Source organism: Anser brachyrhynchus (genome assembly GCF_964034855.1).
Source record: "Anser brachyrhynchus genome assembly, chromosome: 26".
Lineage (NCBI taxonomy): Eukaryota > Metazoa > Chordata > Aves > Anseriformes > Anatidae > Anser > Anser brachyrhynchus.
Genome location: NC_137719.1, coordinates 5,852,562 through 5,879,086, shown reverse-complemented (window position 1 = coordinate 5,879,086; position 26,525 = coordinate 5,852,562). Strand labels below are relative to the sequence as shown.

General features: G+C 39.7%; 2 protein-coding genes across 15 annotated transcripts in view; one reads left to right on the top strand and one right to left on the bottom strand.

Moving 5' to 3' along the window:
• The window catches only part of LOC308183005 (uncharacterized protein), a 116,425-nt gene that overhangs the window by 75,450 nt on the left and 14,450 nt on the right, over positions 1-26,525 (top strand). The gene's annotated exons all lie outside the window — the stretch shown is intronic.
• The window catches only part of UNC5D (unc-5 netrin receptor D), a 211,888-nt gene continuing 204,001 nt past the window's right edge, over positions 18,639-26,525 (bottom strand). For all 11 annotated transcript variants that reach the window (XM_080568468.1, XM_080568474.1, XM_080568469.1 and 8 more), the window contains one exon: positions 18,639-26,425. In XM_080568468.1, the coding sequence (XP_080424594.1) occupies positions 26,221-26,425 (205 nt within the window). In that variant the 3' untranslated portion in view covers positions 18,639-26,220. The remainder of the gene's footprint in view (positions 26,426-26,525) is intronic.

The window sequence follows — 26,525 nt, the reverse complement described above, 5'->3', positions numbered from 1 at the left end:
GAGATTTGGTCCTGTGCAGCTGTTTATCTAGCACTTGACATTTAATGGCAAGCTTGGTCCCGTGTCAGAGAAATGAATTACTACATCTTCTTGGCAACTTTTTGCTAGGCTCTTCTCCATTTGCTTTTTATCCCAACCTCTCTGCCAGATGTCAGCCTAATGTAGGAATAACAATTCTTGCTGGTGAGACTTGAAGTGATAAATGTTTCTAAGAGCAGAAATGGTGCTTTCCTGTAATTGTATATAAACGGTAGCACTGTTTCTTCTGCTAGGTCCCAGAGATCTTTTTTTTTTTTTTTTTTCTTGGCATTTGGAATAGTTAAAGAAACAGCTCTCCTACCTTCTGGCTCACACCTCAGACTAACATTTGGCTGCAAGTCTAAAGTAATGGATATTCTTAGGAGTAGCTGTAATGGGCAGAATTTAGGAAATGAGGAGAGAGCAAGTGTGTGGGCATAAAGCTTTTGATCTCTGTAAAGGCATGGAAACAACAGCCACGTGGAAAAATGAGGAGGCAGTGCATGCTGACTGTGTTCAGGTTTCTGTTTGTGAACAGCAGGAAGAAGTTTGCGTATCACAAATGTTCAGTTCACACCAGACTTGTGTTATTTCTGCTGGGAAATCTAAGAGATGAACGGAGCCAGCGTTTCCACAGTGTTGCAACGCAATGAGCCTAAATGGCAAAACACTTGTGCTGTTGAATATTTAAATGGCTGTCAACTACTTGTTACTGTAGGAAAAGGAAAAAAAAAATCCCTCGGCATGTTTTAGGTTGCTTTTCCTCATGATTGTGAAACAGGCTAATCAGTGGGCAAAACAGAGGAAGCCAGAGCAGAAAGATTTGGTCAAAGGCTCTTTGTTAGGATTATTTTGCCTTTTAGTCACCAGCTAGAATCTAGTCCAATTGCTTATGTATGACCTCTACTGTCACAGGTGGCTTGTGCTAAATTACTTTGGGGAAATGGGTCTCGGTATAGTTTTCTTGGATCAGATCTGTCCACTTCATTGATAGGCTCTGAAACAAGACTCTCATGAATCTTAAGATTATTCCAAATTTCTCTGCCATTCCTAGTCCTTGGTTGTCCTTTATGGGTTCTCTTCAAGACCCAACCTTCTCAGTGACAGACTGAAAGTGTATCATGGTGTTCTTGTTCTCTTCCATTTAAGATCTGATCCATGGACTGGAGCTGAAAGCCATGTCTTTGAGTGAAGCTGCTTCCCTGGGGCAGCGTAATTTTTATAGCCACTGAATGAATTAATAAAAATAAAAAGTGGAAATTTTCAACCTTTTACGTCACGGAGGAAAATACAGCAAGCTTTGAGACTCTGGTATCTGCTCAATCTGCTATTTGTCTTCATAGATGCCTTGAGGGAATGCTGTTTAATCTGTCGTGGCCTCCGTAACATGTTTTACAATGCTAAAGGTTGCTGCAAACGCGTGAAGTGTGCATGGGTGTGCTCAAATGTGCATGCAGGGAGAAGATGAGTCAGGTTTAAAGGATAATCTGCAGCTGCCTTAAAGACAACAGCAGAAATAAGCAGATGCAATTTGTTACGTTTGCACTGCTGACAAGATTACTGCGGAATGCTGTCGGCAAAGACAACAGCAGTGAGCTCACTCCTGCCAACTGTTCTGTGTCTTGAGGGAACGCGTCGATTCGCTGAGTTGACTGAGCTAGGCCATTCTGCAGTATTTACGAGTCTTTCCTCAGATCCAGGCTTTTAATCACCACAATGGGGGTGTTCTTGGTGGTGTGCTCATTGTGTAGCATCGTAACGCTTCCCTATGCAGGCAAATAGCTCTGGATCTCCACCCACAGCAGTACCCTGCGTTTGTTCCAGGTGTGCAGCCACCATACAGGTTAGAGGTGAGACAAAGGGAGAGTCCTGAGCAGCAGCAGCATTCGGAGATTGCCGACATGCAAATGAGAGAAGCTGGAACATGTGAATGCTGACAAATTATGATTGAAAGAACGGTTTTAAGTCATGGATAGTTGGCATTCATAGAAAAAGGGAAGGGTGTTGATCTCTCAAGTTCTAGGTGCTACATCAGTCACATGGAATAATCTGTACAGCACGTTCACCCAGATAGCAGGATAAACCAACCAGGAGAAAGGTAATGATCTGTAACCTCTGCTTCAGGGTTCTTTGTATTACTATGTTGTCCCTGTTTTCCCTCAGTGATCTCTCTACTGTTAGTCCTAGTAGGTTGGCATGAGTGTGATATTCCTTCCTGAAATTGCTCCCAAGTTAGAGAAAAAAGACCTACACATATATAGGTACCATTGTGAGGGTTATTTCCATCACTGAGATTTTTCAGAATTGTGCTGTTGATTCTAGATTGAAATTCTAGATTGCTTGGTGTGTAGCATACTATTAAATATGGATGCTAATTATGGTAAATACCATAGCACGAACACACTGACATTGTTAAAGTTAATGACCCAAGTCATTACCATTTAACATGATTTTTGAAGTTCACTCAGTTGAATTAATTGTGATATTGGAGAATGCTGACTTCATTGGTTCCAGATGTCCTGCAGCAGAGTCTTAAATGGGGCTGAAGTGATGAAACAGCATCTGCTGAGAATGCTGGAGTTTGCCATGGGGTTATCTGACAGTTTTCTTTATCTTTTGTAGTTTGCAACTATGCCGTGTCAGTAAGGTGAGGAGTAATATACTGTATGTTTTTTTTGTGTTGTTGTTTTTGTTTTTGCTGTAAAGTTCATTATTATTATGGCTACAGAAACATGCTTACTTTTTTCCTTTGATATGTGTGCTTTTTTTTTTTTTTTTTTGCAAAGGTATACGGCTCAGGAGAAGCGGGTTCTGTTGCTAGTTATAAAAGGTACTTTCTGTTGGGCCTTTGGCAAATCATTTTATTATCTTCTTGTTTGAGATTATTGTCTGTAAAAATATGTCTGGTAACTAGTGGTCTGAAATATTTAAATGACACTCAATATGACCCACTCAGCAACACTGAATTCCTTGTATCGTTTAAAGTATTTGTCTTGGGAGCTCACCTGTGATGCTGCTGTTTTACAGAGCTAATGAAAGGCCTAGTAAGTTGTTTAGAAGTTAATAAAACAACCATAAGACAAGAGGGAGGAAGGACGTGAAACAGCTCTTTGGAAAAGAGCGGTGTGTTATGTACAGAAGCCACCTCACTGTGACGTTTAGGGGCCTATAACAATGTAAATATGGTTCTTTCGAAGAACCAGTTATGCAATCTTAAACGAAAAACAACTGCTCCTGAAAAGAAAAAAAATGTGGAGCACAGGCTGGCAAGTGATAAGATGAAAATATGGCAGCTATAAATATAGTTTGGAGAGATTTTGATTTTTCTCTTGTAGAGTAGATTGAGATTAGAGCAGAAGCAAATTACTTGGCCACCATTCTTCATTTGATTTATAGTTTTCTACTTGCTGACAGGAAAGTACCTTCAGTGCATGTGCAAAAGACCTGGAACCTCTTTTCCCTACATTTTTTGGAATCCTGTCCTGAATTGGGTGGTTGACACTCAGCACTTTTTAGAGGTGAAAGTGGGCAGAAAAATCTCACCCCTGCTGTCTTTAGTTCCTGCAGGTGAGCACACCGGAATGCAAAGCTTCCCAAATGGCTGTCAAGCCATCTGGCGTAGTTATAGGAGATGAGACCAAATATAAGGACAGGTCTGCACTGAAGTATGTCTTCAAGTAAATAGAGGAAATTTAATTTGATAATGATGTCCCTATCTTTCTCTAACCTCACATAATAGCCAAGGATTGCAAGGAATTGATCATTTGGATTTAGGGTCCTGATGAGTGCTTTTATGTAAATTAGCAATTGCCCCTATGATGATGAAATATGATGTCTAGAAACAGAGCAATATCAGATTAATTTATACTTTATATGTCCTCCGATGCAGCATACAAATTATAAATGCAACACAAATGCCCTTAGTGGAACTTCTAGTTCTGTTTACTGACATGAAATAAAGAGAGGGATCAGTAGATCATCATAAATATGTCTCAATAGCAGAAATATACCCAAAATAAGGTATTTACATAAATATGTTGCTGAGGCTAGTCCTTGAGGTACATACTTATTGTTATAATAATAAAAAGAGGTTTGTTTTGTTTTGAAAAGGAAAAAGTCCAGGAGAAATTGAGCCAAAGTGTTATTAATGTGAAGACAATAGGCAGGCCTTTCCTCTAAATGTGCTTTCAATCAGCTAAACCATTTGTTATGATGTAAATGTAGCATCCCCTGTATGCATAGCGTCATTTGGAAGTCAGAACCCCAGGTCTGAAAAGTTAACGGGCTGGAGGGCCTCACCTCGCCTCTGTGCCCAACCAGCTAACTAGTTGCTGTTCAATATTCCAAAACCAAATTTTGACAAGAGGCCTCCTAAGCACTCAAACCGCTCAATTTAATTTAAAGTCCATTAAGAACCTCAGTTTGGTTCTGAATGTGAAAATTAACATATTTAAACTGTGTTGATTGCCTTTAATTTCTATAGTGATGTATCACTTTAAGCCAGCAGTGTATCTCTTCTTTTCCTTAAGGATTCTATGTTTCAGTAGCCTATAATATTAACAATTAATGCTCAGATTTCTAGGATGGGTTTACTCTAATTTTAATAAAAGGCCTCAAAGGAAGGGTCAGTGAACTGTAAGAAATCAATCTTTCATAAGCAGTCTTTGGTTCTCATTGAAATATTTATGAATGATAAAGCTATCTTGACAAGGCAAAGTTCAGCACAGAGGCCACTTGTGACAACATGGCAAGGTTTCATAACAGACAATGTGTATAATTAAAGCAAGAACGTAGAACGAAAGCAGAAGGAGATGTGTCCGTTTCATTAGATAAGTCTTCAAGGAATAGTAATCTGATATGACTGCATATGGCAAGAGGCTGTTCTTGAGTTAAGTCTAATAAAGGCTTCTCGAAGAACATAGCTGTGAACAAGTGAATAAAAAATATTCATTTAAACTTGTCTCTAATATTTTTTAGCTTGCTGGATGAGCAAAAAAGTTCTGAAGTAACAAGTATATTTAACCTCTTTCAAGCTTTGCATGAAACGAGGGAGGTGTGTTTATTCTTTTATGTGTACATAACATGAGGCAAAACAACTGTCTTCTTAAACTATATGGTATGGGGAAATGTTCTCCCTTTTAGAAGAAATTTGCTCAAGTCGCTAACATGTTCTGTAGCTGAACTGGAATCAGAAATCGTTTATTTTGAGTCCCAGTTCCTGTGAATGTTTTCATGTGGCTCTTAGAGATTTGTCCAGCAGTGTAAATGTGTATATTGGGATAGGCCAACAGTTCTTCCTCTTCTGTTAAATGTATTTTGTCTTGTAAAAAGAAAGAAAACTGTGGTTAAAAACTATGGTTTAAAAATGTTTTTTTCATCTACCCAGTTCCACAGACTAAATACAATCTGCGTATGTGTGGTATTTGGCATTAGAAGATGCACAAGAGGCAAGTAAGGACATAAAAGTCAACTACACTTAACCTCTCATTGGGAAAAATATTTTTGTAGTATGACTACTGTACTTTGAGCTTCCTGAAAATCTCTTTTTTTTTGACATTTTACACAGGATTTTCTTCCTTTTCCTGTGAAAATCTGTTCAATTTGATCTGAGATGTTGGGCTGTCAGAGAGAGCCATCTCTTAGCTCTGGGATTTGCCCTGCTGGTACCAGCAGCAGGAATTGACAGATCTGGCTGACATCAGGGTGCCGCACTTGGAGGTCAGGGAAGGGAGGAAAGTTTGAGATAGGTCTGCTGTATATGTACATATTTAGAGTGTTCCCAGCTGTGATCTTAAGAGTTGTTACCAGCAGATAAATGTCCAGAGTGTTTGCTTTGCCCACGGCAACTATTTTGGTGCATTAACTTCTATTTGTGATGGGATTTTACGTCTGATTTAACATCTAATTTACTGGTGAAATTCATGGGGAAGAGCTTGTCATTTAAAAAGTGCAATCTCATGCCTTTGTCTGCTCATCCAGTAGATGGTATGCCTTGAAGTAGGAGCTTGTTTTTGCTCTTTATTAGGAAATTGGGTGAACTGGTACTATAAGTACGCTTCTTGTTTATCATTTAAGTATTACTATTTCTGTTATAAGGAAGGACATCAACAGTGTATCTCAGATATTTAAGGGTATTTGTTGGAGAAGACAGAGATTGGGTAATATATAAAGGGAAGTTCCAAACTCATTCTTTGTCCTTAGGCTCACATCTCTTCCACAAGGCAGGTACTGCTCTGTTCTTTAACTTCTGGAGCTAAAGGCAGAAGTTCGTCTTGCACTCTCTGCCACTGTAAATTACAGTTGAAATACTGTCCAGGTTTTCCTGGTCTCAGACACCAGCCAGACAAGGTTTGCAGCTGCTTTGCATTGGTAAGAAAGCTGGAAAGGTGTTGGGTCTAGCAAACTGAACCATATGTAAGCTTTGGCATTCTGGTTGCTAAATAAAAGGTGAAGTTGTAAGGGTAAATGTTTGTAGAAGTGCCCATCTTCAACAGCAAGATCTTCGTGGTTTTTACTTACTTGAGTGACGTTACCCACACAGGCTGTTGAAATCAATGCGCAAAGGAGAGAAGGAGAAAGCCAGCTAAACTGCATTATAAAACACAATTTACATCACAACAGGAGTACATTAATTTAGAATAAAATTAGCAACCTTCTGCTAACAGAATAATGAATAGTTGTAAAGGTTTATCATATGTAAAAAAAAAACCACTAATTGTGTTTGTTAATTCAGAACCTCACCACTATTGTAAGAAAAACTAAATGTGAACAAAGCAATAATCTGCCTTGTATTCTTGGAAGCTAACACAAATGCTGGTTATCCATTGCCATTATTTCAGCAGATCCCATCTTAATTACAATGAGAAACACAGAGAATAAAAGAGCCATTTCAAATGAGACAAAACTATTGCTTCCCTAAGCTTCTTAACATTAGTTCTTTCTGAGGTTTATGTTGTTCTCTTCCTTTGTTCTCACTGTCGTGTGAGGGCAAATATACTGCCAGGGGTGTCAGTACTGGGTTATCAATACCTTACATTTGATCTAGTTTCACAGGGTTATGATGTAGCAAGAGGGTTTCTCCGCGTCTAGTAATTTAGTTCTAAACTCATCTCTTAATGCATCTTTTTTTTTTTTTTTTGGTAATATGTATTGTAGGGCAGAGTTTGTAAAGTACTTCTTTCTCTCTCTCTCTCTCTTTTTAAAAATACATTTTCATTTTTTGTGATGAGTTCTAGCTGATGTGCATCTCCAAAGGGCTGTCTGTTGTTCCATCCTTTGACATAATGACCTGCTGAAGCACAACCGAATGCTACCATCCTGTTGCAAAAAATATAAGAATATTTTCTTTGCTTTTTGATGGTAACAAAATGGTAGTTTAGGGTTGGATCACGATTTCTGATTTACCCACTTGTAGATAGTGCCACGTGGTGATGCTGTACCAATGACAGAATAAGCCTCTGTAAGTCCTCTGCCCTCAGAAGAGTCTATCTAATGCACTTGCCCTTACCATGTCCCAAGGCATAATGAAAAGGGACGGAGTCTGAATGCTGCCCTCTTCTGCCAGCTACTGCAGTAAGACAGTAAATGGTAAGAAGGAATCTGCAGAACATTCCTGAAACACCATCTTATGACTTAGGAAGGAATCCGGTTGTTCTTCCTTTCTTTCTGCCCCTTATTTTGGATTCCTTACCTATCCAGATAGACCCTGTCATAGTCCCCACGTCACTGGCTGCATGCTGGTGCCTTTTTTAAGGAAGTGGTATTGCTCCCGACTTGTGTGTTTGTGACAGTTGTAACATGATTGATTTGAGTCATTGGGGCAGAAATGCCCTTCCAAATTGCCACTGCTTAAGGCCGCTGCTCAGGAAAAAATACAGACACAAATCATTCCCCAAAATAAAAAGGTCAACTAGTATTGAATTAGTTCATTTACAGAACTCTGTGGAATTAGCAATGTACTTTTAAATTGCTTCTTGATTGAGGACTTTTGCCTCATTAATCCCAAACAACCTATGAACACCATTAAAGTCTAGTAGAATAATGAGTGAGACTTCAGAGACTGTGCACGCATACTGTACTACAGAAGGCAACAGGCTACTTTGTAATGCTGAAGTGCACACCCAACAGCGGCATCTGTAAAGCTGCAAGCCCTCTGCTGTCTGTACCGAGAGCACGTCTCCTGCTTTTGCCAGGATGAAGACTGAGGCTCAAGTTGATGAGTTACCTCCAGATACCCACGGCGTGGACCTTTGCTGGTACAATCCAGACAATTCTAACAGACTCCCTCCTCTTCTCACTCATGCAGTAGTTTCTCATCAGTTTTCTCCCAGTTTCTTGCATTTACTCCAGTGGCTGAATCTTTAGCTGCATCACGGTCTCCTGACATTCACTATGCGTGATTATTTTAGTCTTCTCTTTGTTTCTAGTTTTCCTTTCTTTCCTTGCTTTTAAAATAGCAAAACCAAAGCAACCCCAACCAACCTGTTTTGGTTTTGCTGTTATTTATCAGAAGGATGTCCTTGCTGATGCCTGTGTACTGTATTATCCCAGCTCTCTCACCGGACAAAGGTTGCTGGCTAAACTTGTGGATTTTGCAAATGTTGGCCAATTCCAGATTGCTGCCAGATTCATAATGCAATATTATTTCTTCATGTTGTTTTACAATGTATTTCTCCTCTCCCTTCCCTTCCCCTCCCCTTCCACTTGCCTTTCTTTCCCCATCTCTTTCAAAGAAGAGAGGTCTGTCATCTTGTCTGTCTGGATATTGCCAAACATTGCACCTAGCTTTGCATGTAGAAACAGCAAATTAACTGTGTGATGCTATTGCTCTAATCTTTGTCTTTCCTCACCCATCTTTGGAGACACTATTTGTGTCTGACCCAGAGCTGCATGTGTAAATTAGACTGTAAACTCTTCAGCTCTGGGAGCAGGGCTTTTTTTTTTTTTTTTTAATCTGCTCTGTAAAATACCTCCGAAAATTTCTGGTGCTGTTATGAATAATAATGAGGATAATAAGTCAATTTCCCTTATTTGTGGTTTAAAAAGATCCTGAAAGTATTGGGAAGGGTGGGGGGAATCACTAACTTCCTCATGCAACGTGCCCATCGGCAGCAGGAGCATTCACTTGGCTTGTCAAGCACTTAAGGCAGGGCACTGTCTTTTTCCATTCGTTTCCCACCTCCTCCATTTCTGTGGCATCAACATGGCTAGATTGCCTCTCTATATGTCTTCACAGGTAACACCCCCTCCCTTTTTATTTTATTAATGTCGAAAGACATTTTCAACCCTGCAGGGGACAGACAGCATTACCGTCTGGTCTCATGTTGAGTTATTAATTTAGCCAAAAATTTCAATTTCAGATAGCCTGAGGTTAGTCTTCTGCATTGGCAGCCCCTCGTCATTCCAGAAGTGTCCCTAGTAATAACCTTTGCCTGCCTCATTACCTTTCTGCATGCATAATAGCACCATGTACAGTAGGATTAAAATAAGCATGGATAAAAATGGTGCACAGTTGTCTAGGATATTTTATAATGGTTCACTCACCTGTTCAGAAAAATGACAGTCTGTTCTGCATGTTACTTATTCTTTAAGGAGTATCAGGGAAAAAATGCACTTTTACAAGACCATCGTCCATTTCTGTACACATCTGTAATCTCTGTAAACTGTATTGCAGGGTTTTAATGAGGCTGATATTTGCAAAGATCTTTTTCCAAGTGTATTAGATGGCAGAGAGTTTTAAACAGGGAAAGTAATTAGTGAAGGACAAAACGCAAGGAAAAAAACAGCACCTTTTTCTAAGTCAAATTTTAATTGAATTTGTATGCAGCAAAACTGTTAAGTTCTCCTTCCCCATAAATATTAAGTACAGAGGTTTGACGACTCTATTATGGCCCCATAAATTAGTTTGATCATAACACATTCTTTAAACAACTGTTGCTTCCTAGAAAAGTTTGTAAATCAAGCCTAAGCTTAATGTACTTTTCTTCCTTTGAATTTTAATGTTATTGATGTTTTCATAAAGCCAGCATCTCTGCTGCTTGCTTCCTACTCAGTTCCAGTTCCCTGAATGTTTATATATATGAACTAGGGATGAAGAAATTGAGGATCCTGCTTTCAGAAGTGCTCGTCACCCCAAATGGGATGACATTTCTCAAAAAACCTCAGCTTCTAATTAGCACCTTTAAAAAGTCAGAGTTTTTCAAAAGCTGTATGGGTCTCAGCAACTCACAAGTGATGGTAATTGTTCGTATATTTTTCAGTGATGAGTCTCAGTGGGGAAGACCAGGATGCTGTGCTTTTGCAAGGGATGTAATACGCACCTCATGGGGTGTTAGTGAATGCTGTACTGTTATATGGGGGGGAAGTGAGTGTGGTTTCAAGGTGTGTTTGTATCTTCCTAATTGTGAGTTGTTTCATGATCCACAAATGTAATTTCAACAACATAATAGGATAAAATAAAGGGAGTTACAGCAGTTTGTGTGGGGAAGGGAATGGTGGGGGAAAACTGTAAAATGTTTTTTGTTTTCACTGTGTTCTAATGGAGTGTGACCACTGTGAATGCATCAAAGAGTAAATAGAAAAGAGTGGGCATTTGCAGTTCTTGAAAGTTTTCTTTGGGGGAAAAGGTAAAATGAAAGCAGAGCTGGTTAGGAAAGATAATGCCTGACTGGTCAAGGAAATACCGATAACAGGAGGAGGGGAGTAATGGTATGATTGTGAGAATGAAAATGCTGTGTTTCCTAGTGGGCTTCTATTTCTAGGATGTCTCTATTAGCATTAGGAAAATATAGAATTATGTATAAAACACAAGGAAAGACAGTGCAAGGAGACTGTGGCTATTCCAAGTACCGTAGGTTTGACAATCTACACCACCCTTCAAATCACACTGCAGTGCTCGCTGACACTGTAATTATACTTAGCATTTTTACAGCCTTTGCAGCCTCTTATTAATCATGGGACTGCACCAGAGGTAGCTGAGTTATTAACCATGAGCTGCAGGTCCCACAGTCAGCCAGTAACAAACCCAGAACAAGCAATCAGCAATTCCTGCATCAGGCAGGGATTTTAGTGTGGTTTAGTGGCTTTGCTATTAACCCTGTGTTTTTGTTCTTAGATCACTCTTTAATTTGGTAGGGGACTGCAGCTGAGCTACTTTCTGTGCAGTCACTGCTCCGCCTTTCTGCTGGGCCCTTTCACAACAGCAGCAGTGGGAATTGTGCCACAATCTTCCACAGTGCCATCCCCAAATGGCTTTAATCTGGGCTGCACCACACGTTACTGTTCTGTTTTGGTTTTGACCTAAAAGGAAAAGCAACACAGCCTTCAAAACTTTGCAAGAGCAGGAGAAAATCAGTAGAGATTAGAGGCTGGGGGACTCAGTAAGCTTCCGTTGCTTCTTGCGTTACAAGAACATCAGTGGCTTTAGTCACCGTCTCCCTCCCCAAATGCCATTTTCCTCTTAGTGCTCCACCAGTTAAATTCTTCCTTAAATATAGAGTAAATATAAAGAATTTGGATATGTATTTTCTCATTTGCCTGCCTGCTGCTGCTGTGGCGTTAGGCAGTACATCGCTACAAGGTAGGATCCCATGCTGCCCTGTGTTGGGCAAGCGGTGTGCTGCTGGGATCGTGTGAAGTTCTTTTGAGGACTATACCAGATACTGACTCGTTTGATTTTTCTCCCACATCTTCCATCCCTCCTTTTTAGTACTGCTTACAGTTGATGGCCAGTTTCTTTTTGTAGAAGTAGCTAAAGTACCTGTTGGAGAGCATTCCCTCTGTGTATAGGTCCAGTCCTGCAAGCCCGTGACCTCTTCTGAAGCATGATTACCTGGAAGGTGTTTTTTAATGTAAAAGTATTTTTGTGTTATATTTTGGGAGCTGTCTAGACCTCGCATGAAGCTTTTGTAAGTCACCTTCTGATTAGTAAGAATTTAGAGAGAAATTAGCCTTTAATAGTTTGTTACAGTACTTCATGTGTATTACATTAGAGCAGCTTATTACCAGTTGTTGCAGAACTGTTGGCCTATTGTAGGAATGCGCATATCCATAAAAATGGGATGTCATAAGCCCAGGTTTGGGCCTCTGCATAAGGCATTAACTTTTACATTTAAAACTCTAAACTAGCTGCAAAGACTCAGCTTCCTTAATACTGTAGAGTTTGGTTCTAGCTCTCAAAATCACCAGAGGCAGCTTGGTGGCATAGGGAATAATGGCTTTAACACTACCGAAGATATTTACTTCTGCTGTTTTGATGGTGGAGGTGCTCCCAGTCCTGCTGCTTTCACTGGGCTGCTGGAAAGTGTTGAATAATCAAATAGGTCATATCTGCTCAACTCCTCTAATTTATTGTCCCACTGAATCCAGATTTTCTGAATGTTAATGAAAAAAATACCTATCACGCCAGCTCTTGCCATTCTATTTTATGACCTTATTAAATCTTACACTTTCTTATCATGCAGTGACAATTACTGGAGTATAGGACAGAACTCCTTCTCTGCATCAATTGTGGCATGTACACTTTCTCCTGTCACCAGTACAGGCTGAGTGATTTAGACCAAATGAGCAGTCCTGAGAGATATTTTTACACTCCTGACAGGATTATATAACAAGAGAAAGGCCATTAACAAATACAAAGGAATAAGCAGAAGGGAGAAGGCAGGTGAAGAATGGGGAAGTAAATCTTCAGATCTGTCACTTCATAATAAAATAACCTTCATGTTAAGATTTAATGAGCTGGTTATCCCACTAAAGAGGGATGAAAATACTGTCATCCTGCTTATCCCAAGGATTTTTGGCACAGCACACATCTGCTTAGTAAGGCAAGACTAGGGCTGTGTGTGTGTACACGTACACATACATACCCAGTGTACCGTCTTGTTCCTTATTAGTGTGATGTTTCTGCCTCTGAAATCAACCCCATACTGAAATGTTGTGTCTGCAGGCAAAACAAAACTTATGCTCTCCTTACAGTGGTACAGCGGACTAGAAAACTTTCGTAAATGGCAAAGTTTTGTTTTTATATACTCCCAGAAAGCCAGTGTTACTTTTTTTTTTTTTAATAAGAATTTCTTAGCTGTTGCGTATATTTCTGTAGTTACTCTTCAGCTACCGTTCTCATTAATTCTCTAGAAAAATCATCCTCGTAGCAGGCATGATTAAGAACCAAGAGCCCTCATTCACGAGGAAGTTTTCTTTACTACTAGATGATTCAAAACAAAGCACTTTAATATTTCTGATACAGGGAACTGACCTTTGTAAAGGGCATGCTTTGAAAGTCCCTCCGAGCGCTGAACTCACCAGCCAGCAGATCGTTTCTTCTGAGGGGAAGCAAAACGGGGGGCTTCACTTCCCCAGGAGACAGCTCTCCTGCATTTCTGGACAGCGGTGCTTCCAAGTGCACTAGGTTCCTGAAGGTTTTAATTAAAATGGGTAAAAGTCTGTGGTAATATTTTCTTTCCCTCCTATTGAGGGAAGAAATGTAGCATTACAGATACTTCAAACCCAGGAGACGGTAGGATGTCAAACTGCTGGGTGTCAAACACTGGTAATCTCTGCAAAATACAGCAACACATCAGTAATTGGGCTTGGTTAGGTTTCTTTTTTCCACTAACAAAGCTTTCCGTAGGACTTGAGGCGTTGACCACTACTTGAGGTTTGAATCTGATAGTGGCTGCGGTTATTTATTAAATAAAGCTGACAGGAAAAAAAGAACAAACAAAAACAAAATTTGGGAAGATAGCCTTGAAGCTGCGGTAAATATTGGAGGGAATGCTAACGACATAAAGTCAAACAAATATCTCACAAGTGAAAGAAGAAAAATACCACAAAAAGGCACAAACCTGCTTAGCAGAGCACAGATTGGGATTTATTCAGTTTGGTTTAAATTAGTCCGTGGTGTTTGTCACCAGCAGTAGTTCTCTGCATTGCTGCCTCCTGTCGCAACAGAAGGGTTTGAGGATTTGAGTAAGCAAGCAAATGGCCTTAAAACAAAAACACATGCAGGGAGAGAATCCATTCCTCTCCTTATCTGCTCTCTATCCACCAACTAAAGCCACCCTCCTCCCATGTATTCCGTCTTAGCTTCGCTCCCAGCTGCTGGGAACATCCTGTACCCAAACCCCCCGGTCTGTGACAGGGCCTTGGGGAAATCGGCTGTCACCAAACGGTCGGTGACCTGGGCAAGGGACCAGCCGTGACTGCAGCTGTGAAAGCGGCTCAGCGCTTCATTATTCCTCGCGGAGTCTGTAATTATTCCTTCTCAGTCCTGTGAAGGTAGGACTGAGAAGGAGACAACTGTTTGCAGCGCGTGTTGAGCTGAAGCACGCTGCCGCTCTTCAGCTGAGCTCCCATTCGTTCCATGACCATATGCTTAATTTACCAGATATTTTTTCTCAAACAGCCTTTAGTCTGTAGGAGGATGGTAAAAGTTACAGGAAATGATGTACTTTTTGCAACGACATTAAACTTCCTAATGCTACAATAATGCAGCTGTGGGTGAATTTTTGGGACCGAACAATTACTTTTCTGACTTTCAAGGTCTTATTTAAGTGGTGACAGTTATTCAGTCATTACTGGTATGTTTAGGTTTGAAGTAGGAAAAAAGCCTTTTGAAGTGATACTTTGTTAAATGCAATCCTTCAGAGCTGTTTGAAATTGAGTGCACGTTTTACCTAATAATTCCTGACATACTTGCCAGTAGGCGAGTTCTGGTCCTTCCCTTGCGTCAAAAATATCACTGTAGGCTTTTGTTCTCGGAATGGCTCCCTTCCCCTGACTTCCACAACTCTGTCAGTGGCAGAAACACGGGCACGTGGCTGGTAAAACAGCCTTGCCTCCCCCTCCGTGTGGCTGGCACTCTTCTGCAGAAGGGAGTAGCTTTTTATTTATTTATTTTATTTGTAAATGACTGAATGCAGTGAAGGAGGAAAGCAGGGTGACAGCCCACTTTGCGAGCTTGGAGGAGCGGTTCTTAAAAGCCAAGGTTTTAGACCAAGCAATAGTTTTGAACAGGTTCTGTGACCTTCTTTAGACTGGCGTTTTTAAGTAGTTTTAGAACAAGGAGACTTTTGTAGCTACATTGGGTGAAAATTCCTTTTTCTGTCTTTGCCTTCCCCTTCTGAGCTTGAGAGCTACACGTTTTTGACCAAATGTCCTCACAGAACATCTCTCCACAGTGCACTACAAAACTCAGTCAGGCTTTTTGATTTTGGAGGCCAAAAGAGATTTACAGAATAGACGGGCCCCTTGCTGTATTAAGTAGCAGTTGTTAGTTGTTTGCATTGTGGTTTAGATATCCAGCTGCTTTTGGTTTTAGGTTTTATCTTCCAACAGTGTCAGCTTGCTTTCACAAGCTTCAGAGACCCGACAATACTTTTTATACTTGAGTTTGTGAGCCGACATTCTGCTTGTGTTCCAACCAGGTAGCTACGAACGGCACGTTTTAATAAGCCTTAGTCCTACAAAAATCCCTAAGTATGTACAATGTGAGGGGGAATTGGAGTAATTATAATTTTAATTGCATCAGTAAAGATTGCTTCCTGACTCTGGCAGGGAGAAGATAGTGATTTTAATGCTAGGTTAGCTAGCTGACTGTTCAAAAGAAAATGAATTAGTTTCAATGTGATAACAGATTTACCCGGTAACATTGAGGTTCTTTGCTAATCTCAGACTGTCTGGGAAGGACAGAGAAGCATTTGCAGTGTCCTAAGAAGTCATTTGCAGAAACGTGAAAAAGCGTGTGTGTGTGTATATATATATATATATATATTTTAAAGATGATTAAGGACGCTTTCAGATTCAAAGCTCCCTTGGGCATTCTATGTAGCACTTGCCCTGAGGCACCTTCAGACAAGATGGATAAAACAAGAGGAGGAGAAAGTGAGCAGAAAGAAGCTTGTCCAGTGGCTGTGCAGTTAGGAACAGAACCCGTGCTGGAATACCAGTAGTGTCCCAGTCACTTTGGTAATGGTTACGTTTTCGGCATGCTTTGCAGTGCTATAAGGGTAATAGGTAAATAAGTTGTGGCGTAGTTTGCCTGTTTGTTTTTCGGGTGTAAGGAAGGCAGCAGTTGTTTTAACTTCACCAGGCCATCTTCTGAATTCCCCAGCGCTCGTGCTTCATGTCTCTATTGACAAGCTGTGGCACGGGGCTGTGTACTGGGAAGCAATGTGAAGCACAAGTGGTGCAAACTGCATTCCAGTTATTAGGGTGTTTACATTGGTGTCATGTCACAAGACATGTGGTGAGGAATTTAATAAAATAATATTTTTTATTGAGGTGTACTACTTATGCCTGTTTGGCTAGAAAGAGGTGGTCCTTTAATACACAGTCATCAGGCTAGTACCAAAAGAAACCAATTTAATTTGTCCTAAAAAGAATACAGAATTATCACCAAGAGCACAGGAATCATATGTTGTTATGGCAATTTTATAAACAGTGAAAAAAAAAATCATTTTATTGATGCAAAATGCCCATATATATTTGGGTATTGCCTCCATTTCTGATGTGACTGCAGTCTGGCCTTATGAGTAGGTAGATTAGGATTTAAGATGATGTGATTTAATGTCTGGCACTCAAGTTTCTTTTGTAAAATGTAGGGACAATGCTTTGGGAACAATTGGCAGTTGATCCTTTGTTTCTTGTACCTCCTTCCCTATTTCTTTTCGGACAAAGTACCTCACACATCACATGTTACTCTGTTAAATAACCCAGGGCCATCTTTTCATGGATTTTTTTAACAGTGAGTATGGGAGTATCTTCAGCTCCATCAAATCAAGTATATGTCTGCTATTGACCCTGTGGGTGCTAGCCTAAGTAAATTTTCAACCTCAACAGAAAATGAAGATATGAGACGCAGAGCTTCTACTATACTCAAAGAGCCATACTTTCAAGGCACAATAGGCACTGTATTTAATTGTGAACAAGGGGTACTTAGAGAGCTCTCTTGGGGGAAAAAAAAAAAAGACACCTTTTTATTTATGAGCTGAAATAGGAAAAGACTTTGGATGCTGTGAGCTCTCTTAAGTAAGTATGTGAGTGCAGGGCATTAGATGTGGATGAGGGAGCTAGACGTGTAAGGAATGTCGCATGTAAATAATGAGAATGCCACCCTGCTTCTGTGTTTCAAAATAATCTGATAGCAGCCTCTACTTGCAGTAAAATTTCTAAGTAGCTGTTCATTAAATCACAATACAATGCTTCTCATAATAACATACATTATTTCTCTGCAAACATAATTAATCCTGAGTAATTTTACAATGACTGTCAAAGGCAGTTAACACGTGATAGTCCTATTTGTTATAAACGATGGCCATTACGTTATATGGTGTAGGATGTCATGGGTGATAACAATCTAAATGCATGTAATGAAATGTTTGAAGGGTATCTTGATTCATAACAGCTTGTTCTAGCATCCTATGCTAAGTATGTATTAATGATACCTTTTATAACACCTCACTTAAAGTTAGTGCTATATCCAGATACTCTTTTTGTCAGGCTAATGGATTTGTAGATGATGCTTAATTGCATGTATTAAGGTGACAGCCATACCTGGAGTGTAGATCAAAGCTATCCAGAAAAGGGCTACATAACCATGCCTCGCGGAAAGCTGAAGGTTTTGTCTCTCCTTTTCCACTTAGTTTATATAAACATACCATCTGGCTAGGATGTCTAGGATACGGATTTTAAGGCATTCCTGAGACAGTGAAGTTAGGCTGGCAGTAGCTAAACTACTAAAACTATTTAAGCTATTAAAAACAAAACAAAACAAAACAGAAATAGGGCCATAGTGGCATAATCCAAGGGCCCAGCACTGTTAGGATCTTGTGCCTATGCTGGTGATAAGCGGATGTCTGTGCCTACGAAGAGGATAAACACAGATGATGCCTGCATTTACTTGCCCCCTTCCTTGTCAGGTTGCAGAGTGCAGGTAATAGTTACCTGGTGAGCAGAGGCTTGCTGACTGCAGGACTGGGCGCTCTGCTTGCTGACAAGGTATTTCCAGTCTTTTAAACAGGGATCTAAGATTATCAGCTCATCTGTATAGAGAGGCTTAATCAAGGCAATGAGTTATCATCTGGTGCGTCTCAGTAAAGGGTGTTACAGATCGAAAGATTACATTTACATGGGAAATGGAAGAGAATTCATATTGTTTGCAGTGATACAGGATTCAAGGCACAGCCATTTGTTGAATGTAGCAAAGGAGCTATCTGTCTTTTAGAGGAAATCGTCAGCATACGCAGAGGTTTTGCATCTTACATCTTGCACAAAGCAGAAGAACATATGTTGCTTTTGCAGTGCCAAGGACAAAGACATCCTTGTCCTGGATTAGAGCTTGTACATATATGCAGACAAATAAACAAGGCAAGGCACTTTAGTGAAATAGTATAAAAGCAAGATGATATTCTTGAATTGGGTCGCTGTTGTCACTAAAGGGTAAACTTCAGTTTTGGTCCCATTTCTGTAGACTTGCAGTTTTTCTAGAAAATGGTGCCCAGTACACAGTTTTCCAGCACAAACTCCCATACAAGGCTCACTATAAAACCAGTGAAGCATTCCAAAGCACTCATATCTGAACATCTTGTTTTATCACAGAAATTAACGTGCCACTCAGACAGTAATCTGAGATGTCAGTAAAAGACTCTTTATTCATAAATAACTGATATGCAGTAATTTATGTCTGTACATTTATCTTCAAAAGGCTATAGCCATACAATTTTTGCAAACTCTACATAAAACATCCAAACTGTCCATTATTACATTTTCAGTACAATATAACACAGCTGTTTGGCATTACCAAATATATATATGTATATATATTTATATATGTACATATGCTGAAAAAAGAAGCCAGTGCAGCCTTTTCCAAGGAGTCTTTCCCAAGTATTTTACTGTACAACATTCAGAATTTACATCGATAGAACAAGGCACAGAAAGTGTGGTATGAAGCCAAGGCCATGCTTTTTTCATTTAATGTTCTTCTATCTCTCCTTCTTACTCCTTCAGCTTCATACTATAGAAAGCAATCAAACCTCTGCTCTTTTTTCAGTTCTAAACATACTTAAACCATGGGGAGAAGCGGGGGGAGGGAAGAAAGCGCAGTTGACTGAGCAAAAGTCAACGTTTCAGAACCTGTTCACTGTATAAATAGGGGAGCAGAAGAGAAAATACGTCTCACTATACAGGAATAGTGGTTTTAATATTTATTTTGTGTGTGTGTGTGGTTTTAGTATTTATTTATTGTGTGTGTGTGTTTAGGTTGAGGTTCCTCTCTCCCCATTTTGTCAAAAGGCTGGTCAAAAGTTTTGGAAGTTGGAAATGCAATGGAAATTTTCAGTTAGGTAGCGCTAGCCATGAAAAACACTGATTTAAGTCTCGGCAGACTGACCAGCATTCATTTTTACTTCATTCGAATTAAAAAAGGTGTGCATTTAAAGATTTTGTACCCATTTATAAACTGAGATCAGGGTTGGAGTGGGAATGAATTTGATTAAGAGGTGGGAGGAGGTGACTGCATTTCCCAATTCACAAGTTATGTGGTGTCAGTTTATTATTCCCAAATATATACCAGGAGTACGTATACGCCACCTCCCCAGTGAGGCACCTGTGTACTGCTTACTGATGCATTAGGAAACCGTGAGATTCTGCGATGGTACCTGCTTTTTAGACTGAAAGTGGAAAGAATGCACGTAAAAATATCCCTCCCCTTCCAACTTCACTGCACAAATGGGGGAAAACTGAAAGCACTGTTTGAAAAGATGCCATCATCATGACGTTAATATTCCAAACTTCAGTAAGGGAAATACCAGGTCTTACAATTTTAAACTGAAAAAACAAAGCTTCAGCCAGTTCTAAGTGAGGATTTGTTAGGAAACATTCTTGTTCTCTGTAGCAAATACACTTGCTGTTAGATCCATGTCTTCCCCCTCCGGCTGTATCAGAAAAAACTTACACCAGGCTTGGTGCGCAGCACCCTGAACTTCCTATTCTGCTACACTTTTCCTTTTGGGATTAGACAATAAGATTTATATACAGAGACCAGGTAACACAGGGGGTTGACATCTTCTTAAATCTGCAGAAGTACATTCTCAACCAAGGTTATCACACCAGGGGCAGACAAACTAAGTAGCTGCTGACAAAACCACAGTTCTACAGTAGGTGAGTGGCTAATCTCATTAGATTACAGTACACTACATTACAGATCAGGGATGGGTCATCTAATCTCCCTATCCCTTAACTAAATTTTCACAAGTGACTTCAGCTCTAGTTACCCTGTGACAGCAAGGCAAGAAGGCTACCCATTGAATCCTGGCTCACCTGGATTCCCTTGTAAAGCACAAACCAGTTATTCAATACAACTGAACAGCTTATTTAAATGCAGCTTTTGCAATAGCTTGAAAATTACAATACACCCCTACCCACCCAAGCCCCAGACAAGAAACACTAGTAAAGTCTGTACTATTCACCTCTAATACAAAAAATATAGTGGCAAATTCCTAGACATTTATTTTATTTTTGGACAGAACAGTGAACAAGAATACTGATAGGTTTTTCTTGTGGCAATGAGTAGAACATCAGTTCTGTTTTCTGCATTGCGGGCACTGTTACTATCAAATGCTTCTCTAAGTGATTCTTTAATCTTAGAGCGGTTTATTTATTTTTGTCCATGTTGGAAAGGAGATTTTTGCTACTGTTTGTTAGTGTTGGTAATGAGAGAGAAAAGCTAGACTGTGCGTTATTAGAAAATGATTCATGATCTTTCGCCAGTGGATTGAGGTTTTTTGTTGTTGTTGCTGTGGGTGTTGTGTGCTATATACCTGCTGGTTAAGTTACTGTATTTATCCAGGAAACCTTTAGGTTCTAGGTAATTTTTAACTAGACAATCATTACCTATGCAGGAGAGGATATATGTGCCATTTTACATGCTGCTGCAGAAAAAACACCAGCCTCTCCTGAAGCAGGAATCGTGTCAAGGGAGTAATTTTACCAAGCATATATCACAAACGAACATCCCATAGAAAACACTCTTCAGCAGGTTTAACATGCAAAAGGTTCTCAGTGAATAATGTTAACCACCTCTACTACTGTGTAAAAAGTGTGAGAACGTCCTAGGTATAATCCAACTCAGTAGAACAAAGGCTAGAAAGACAAATCTTCAGATCATTCACAGTTGTTAAGGACTTAGATATAATTTCCTGTTTTCATTTAGTTAATTACCATCCAAGACTTAACGCAGTCCTTTGCTTAAAAGTAACTCTATGTTTTACAGGCTGAAACAGACTGAAAAAAAAAATTCAAATCATGACGGGAAGTCCCCCAACAGTTTCTCACTTGTTCTAGTTTCACTGTATACCTAAGCTACATTTTTTCTAGTGGAAGATAATAGCTGGAATCAATCAGTTACTGAATGTTTTAAAACTCTCTAACAGCGATGTCTTTCAACTGAAAAAAAAAAAAAAACAACCACAAAACAGAACCGAGCTCTAGTATGAGGCCCACATGGTCCTACGAAGAGATCCCTGTTCTAGCCATTTAGGCTGAATTAGCTTCTCTCTTAACATGCTGAAAACAAGCTGTGCACAGGCCCATGGAGGAGGAGACCAGCTGCTGCCAGAGATAAAAATATTAACAAAAATAGTTCTTAGTATTTTAAGAGAATTGTGTTGGTATCTTTCCATCTATTACAAGAAGTCCAATAACATTTTTGTAGGAGTACATCGTGGCTTTATGGGACTTGCGCTGGTAAATGAGGTTAGAATTTAAATCTACAGAGCAGCGTTCTTTTCTTTGTGGCTTAAAGGATTTTAATGTAAACTACTAAGACTGCAAAAGCAATGTTGTAAAAACTGTAAATTAGCTTTACGATGCTGCAGTCTGGCAAAGCTGTGAAGTGCACCATTTTAGTGACAAAATTGTAAGTCATTTAAAAAATGTAACTATTAGTCTTAAATGACTCACAGTACAGAAGTATCTGGAAGTGCTTAGGAAGATGAAAAAATACTAGAGCAGATTCTTTGGTGATGTAAAATCAACATGGCTATTTCACTGCATCAGGCTCAGGGCAGCTAGATGGAATCTGAAGTGTACAACATTGCATTTCTCTTTCTTTTACTTTTTGGTTTGTGAAAGACACTTTTGAAAAGTTATTTTTCAAAAGCCATCGTTTAGAAAATAGAGGGAAAGAATTGAGTTTGAATTTCTGGCCTCTAATCCTACTTCAGATGCGCCTTTACATCTGGGTTTTGGATCAAATCACATGCATACACACACACATACAGATTTCCAAAAACAATCTTTGTAACATAGTTGTTAAAAATATGCTCTTAGAATTTTAAGATTGCTAATCCTTTCCAACATATCTATTTGTACAGCATTTGCATACAAATTCTAAATTATCATTCTGCGAGAATACTGTATTGCAAAGCATCCTTAGAGCAGACTGTGGGGGAAAAAGCTGACAGAATTTATCGGCTGCTTTTTACTGTGAAAAAGCAAAAGAAAACAACATTTAACATCTTTTACTTATAGTGTTTTTCTATTTGTTGTTAATGGTAGCAAAATCCATTTGCAGCTCATTTATATGGTAGCAGAAATATCCCCCCCATGTTATAATTTCTCTATCTCTAAAACTGGGACAGTGCATGAAAAGGGGAGGAGAAGCGGCACAAGCCTCTATAATTAAAAGTGCTAAGTGTTATTAATATCATCCCATGATGCTAACATAAAACAACAGAAAGGGAGCATCTGAAAACAGGCATATCTGTACCAGATACAGACGGTAATCAACAGATGCAAATTTCCCAGGAGTAGGAGAAAAGGGAAGAGAAAAAGACTGAGCCTACCTTTCCACCTCAAGTCTAAGTTATTGTCTGATTACTGCTTACTATGACCATCGTTATCATGGAGAACAAGTTAATTTCTTCTTTACAGAAGATTTTATGATTTGACATTCTCTGTCACCTCTCAGTCTTATCTTAAAGCTACGCAGTTTTTCCTCACAGTTTTATTTTCTGGATGTTCAGGCAGCTGAATCCACTCTGATGATGTATTAGCTTGAGTCATTTGCACAGTAAAGTCAGTTACTGTGTTCTCAGGAGTCCCACACTCCCTCACAGGCATTTCTCGCGGCTTTATGCTATAGCAAGATCTTCATCCTCTGTGATTGATACTGAACGTGGGAACAGTGAGAAATGGAGGAAATGAAAGAATTGAGTGATTTAGCCTGCATTCTTGTTGAATAGCAGACAGGTCATTGGTCACTCCATCTCCAAAAAGATACATAACTAGAGATGATACAGAGAATAACAAGGATGTTCAGGGAAACAGAATAGACCAGGATTTTTCAGCCTAGAAAAGAGAGTGAGGGGAAATGAAGTCTGTAAGATAATGAGTAATGTGGACAAGGTGATTTGGTAACAGTTATTCAGTATTCCTTATTACACGGAACTAGGGAGGCCCAGTGCAAGTGCTAGGCAGCAAGTGTTAAACAAAGGAAAGGCCATTAAAAAAAAAAAAAGGGCAAAACAGGATTGTGGCACTTGTGGCTAAATGGATGTTTTGTCTGATGTACTATGGCAGTTCTTAGAAGACTCAGGTGTACATCTCAATAAACTCACATTAGCAGCATAGGCCAGCAGTCTAGTTACTGCTTCGAATTCCTTTCTAGTGGGATAAAGGTACGAAAGTATGATGTAAATATATGTAAGTATTATAAATTAAAATCTTACCTCAGGCCCCAAACTGAAAAGCTACTTTTCTGGCATTGTAAGAAACTTCAACATCAATTCCTTTTCAGTACATTAACTCAGACACTAGACTTTGTTGGCTCTGACTTGGATTTTGTTGTACAGCCCAGATCCCTCCCGTCTTTGGGGGTCTGGCCACCTTCTGGTTCCTCTCCCTCAGCCGTACTCAGCAGTCAGCAGCAGCGCTGGGGGTCGCTGTACAGAGAGGATTTTCAAATCTACCCAAGTCTTGACTGTAAACACTATGCATTTCCTGAGAAAGAGGCTTTAGGTCTAAGCTCCATCTAGCAGCTCTTGTGACCCTACACGTCGTGAAACAAGAGAAGGCAACGCATACAGCTCCTCAGAACGACACGACTGTCTTATGGCCCGTGCAGGGTAGTACGTAGGTCTTTGTTGTGGAGCTAACCTAAGCTAGCTTGAAAAAGCAGCAACCAAATTAAAACTGTATCTGAGGAGAAGCTGAGAACAAATTAACTGCTGGAGAGTGACTGTAGCAGGTTTCCCAGACAACGACAGCTCACTAAAACTCCATTGCTTTTCTGTAGATGCCATTCCCTATTTTTTTTATTCATGACATTTTGTCCAATGAAAAACAGGTTTCTGAGGAGGAGGAATGGAAGTCACTCGAAATATAACTCAAAACACAGACAGAACCATGTGCTGCTGAAAAAAGTGACAGCTTGCTGCCAAATAAGCTGGTATTTTTGTCTCAGTCTTAAATATGCCTGCAGCCATTATGATTTCCCATTGCAAACAGGAACTCTGATGTCAGACTGCATGAAATACTGAAGTGCAAAAAATGTTTGGGGAAGTCTACGTATTTGTAAGTCTAAGGCTATTTCAGCCTGCTGAGCTGGGAAAGCAATGAAATTTGCAATTTCAGATCAACAAGAATAAGCAAAGTCTCACATCAAGAGCTGTTGATTGCACTTTTCAGAACTGGCATCCTGGATAAAGAAATAGTTTCAGCTGATTATAGATTTGCACACTGAGTACCCACCCTGTGGCTTGTTGTGCTGGTCTCAGCCAAATATGAGGTTTACAAAAAAAAAAACAAAAACGGAATTCACGTTTTCAATTTCTTGCTTTTCCATAAAGCTCCTCAGGTCTTGTTCATGTTCATGCTTTGTACTGATTGTGCTCCTGTCACCAAAGCTGATAGCCTTGGGCCAGACCTAACAAGCACCTAGGCTAATTTTCAAGAATACATGAGTGAAAATACTGGTTAAATTTGGTTTGGTACTAGTTCTACTAGGACACTCACTCACAGTGACAGCTGTTTTTTTTTGGTTCAGTTGAAGTAACAAATTATTTTTGTATGAGATGGATAAAAAATGAAGAGAATTCACTAGTTAAATTCTGGTTTTGGTGATAAATGCAATATGTTTTTAACTAAACCAAGCATAACATAGCCAGCTTTATATTCTGCAAAATTTGCAAACTGTACAATGAAACTGAGCCAATTTCTGGCAGTACTATGTGGGGTTTATCCTTTCTATCTGAAACTAAACCAAAATTAAAATGTACTGATTGAATTCACCTTTGCTTTTTAACTTAGTTCCACCCCCCCCCCCCCCCCCCAAGTGTAAACTTGCTAAAGTAGGGCTGGCAATCTCCTGAATTTCATTTGATTATTTAAATCTACCCGCAAAGAAACATTTTTGACTGAGTGAAAATTTCTCCCACGTACTCGCAAACACTAATTCCACAGAGAACGGCTTTGTTCTGTTGTCTCGTTAAGGGAATAGGCAGGAAGACTGCAGCAAAGGTATGCTCAGTGGGGAACTGATTTTTTTTTTTTTAAATTGTTTGAATGACACTTGATATCAATCAAATAGTTGTAAGATCTATTAATTCCTCCAATGTCTGAACACGGTAAGACCAGATTTTCAGTTGTCCTGTAGCTAAATTACAGCAAATCCAAAGTGACAACATGATGCTAGGAAATGACATTTTAAATCCGCTCTTTAAGTGTGTTAAGTTGGAAATGCAGGGCAAAGGGGACTCAAGGCCCCAAGAAGACAAACCTTTAAACCAGGATTAACCTCTAGTGGCTCTAAATATTCACTATCATATTTGCTGGTAATCACTAGGCATTATACTCTTCTTTAGCATCACTGTTTCCTTAAATACATTATGTCATAATATTTACCTTGTACGGCTCTGTATATCACTCCTTCCTGCCCCGGGCAATGATAGATGTGTAGTTTTGTTTTTGAATTTGATATATGAATCTTAAATGAGAGAGGACTGTAGCACAGGGAGAGCTTGTGTTTTCCTTATTACCGAGATGATTTTTAACAGGGCTTCTTCTGCTCCTCCAGCTGAAAACTGCATTGTGGAAATGAGCGTCTGCTTCCTTAGTGTGCAGAAACCCTTATTTCCTCCCTGCCAAAGAGATTCTCTAGTGTAAAAGTCAAAGCTGGCCATCGGTTCTTGAATGGAAAAGAAGGGACTAAAGTCCGTTTTGTCTGCTGTAGTTGAAGTCAGGCTCCTCAATCTCAGTTTCTGTTATGTCTGAGATTTTGGAGTGTGTCCTTCCTATTTCTTCCAGTGCACAAGCAAGGGAGTCAAGGTCTCCATCATGTTGATGTCGGGCTTCCCAGAGGTCCAGAATGACAGCAGATGGACTGCTTTGTGTAGCAAAATAGGAGAGATTCCTAAAAGGACGGGGGGGGGGGGGTGGAAGATGAAACAAAAGGATTAGGAGAACTGTACAGTGTAACACTATGAAAATGTTTACTGAAAATGGAAGTGCCC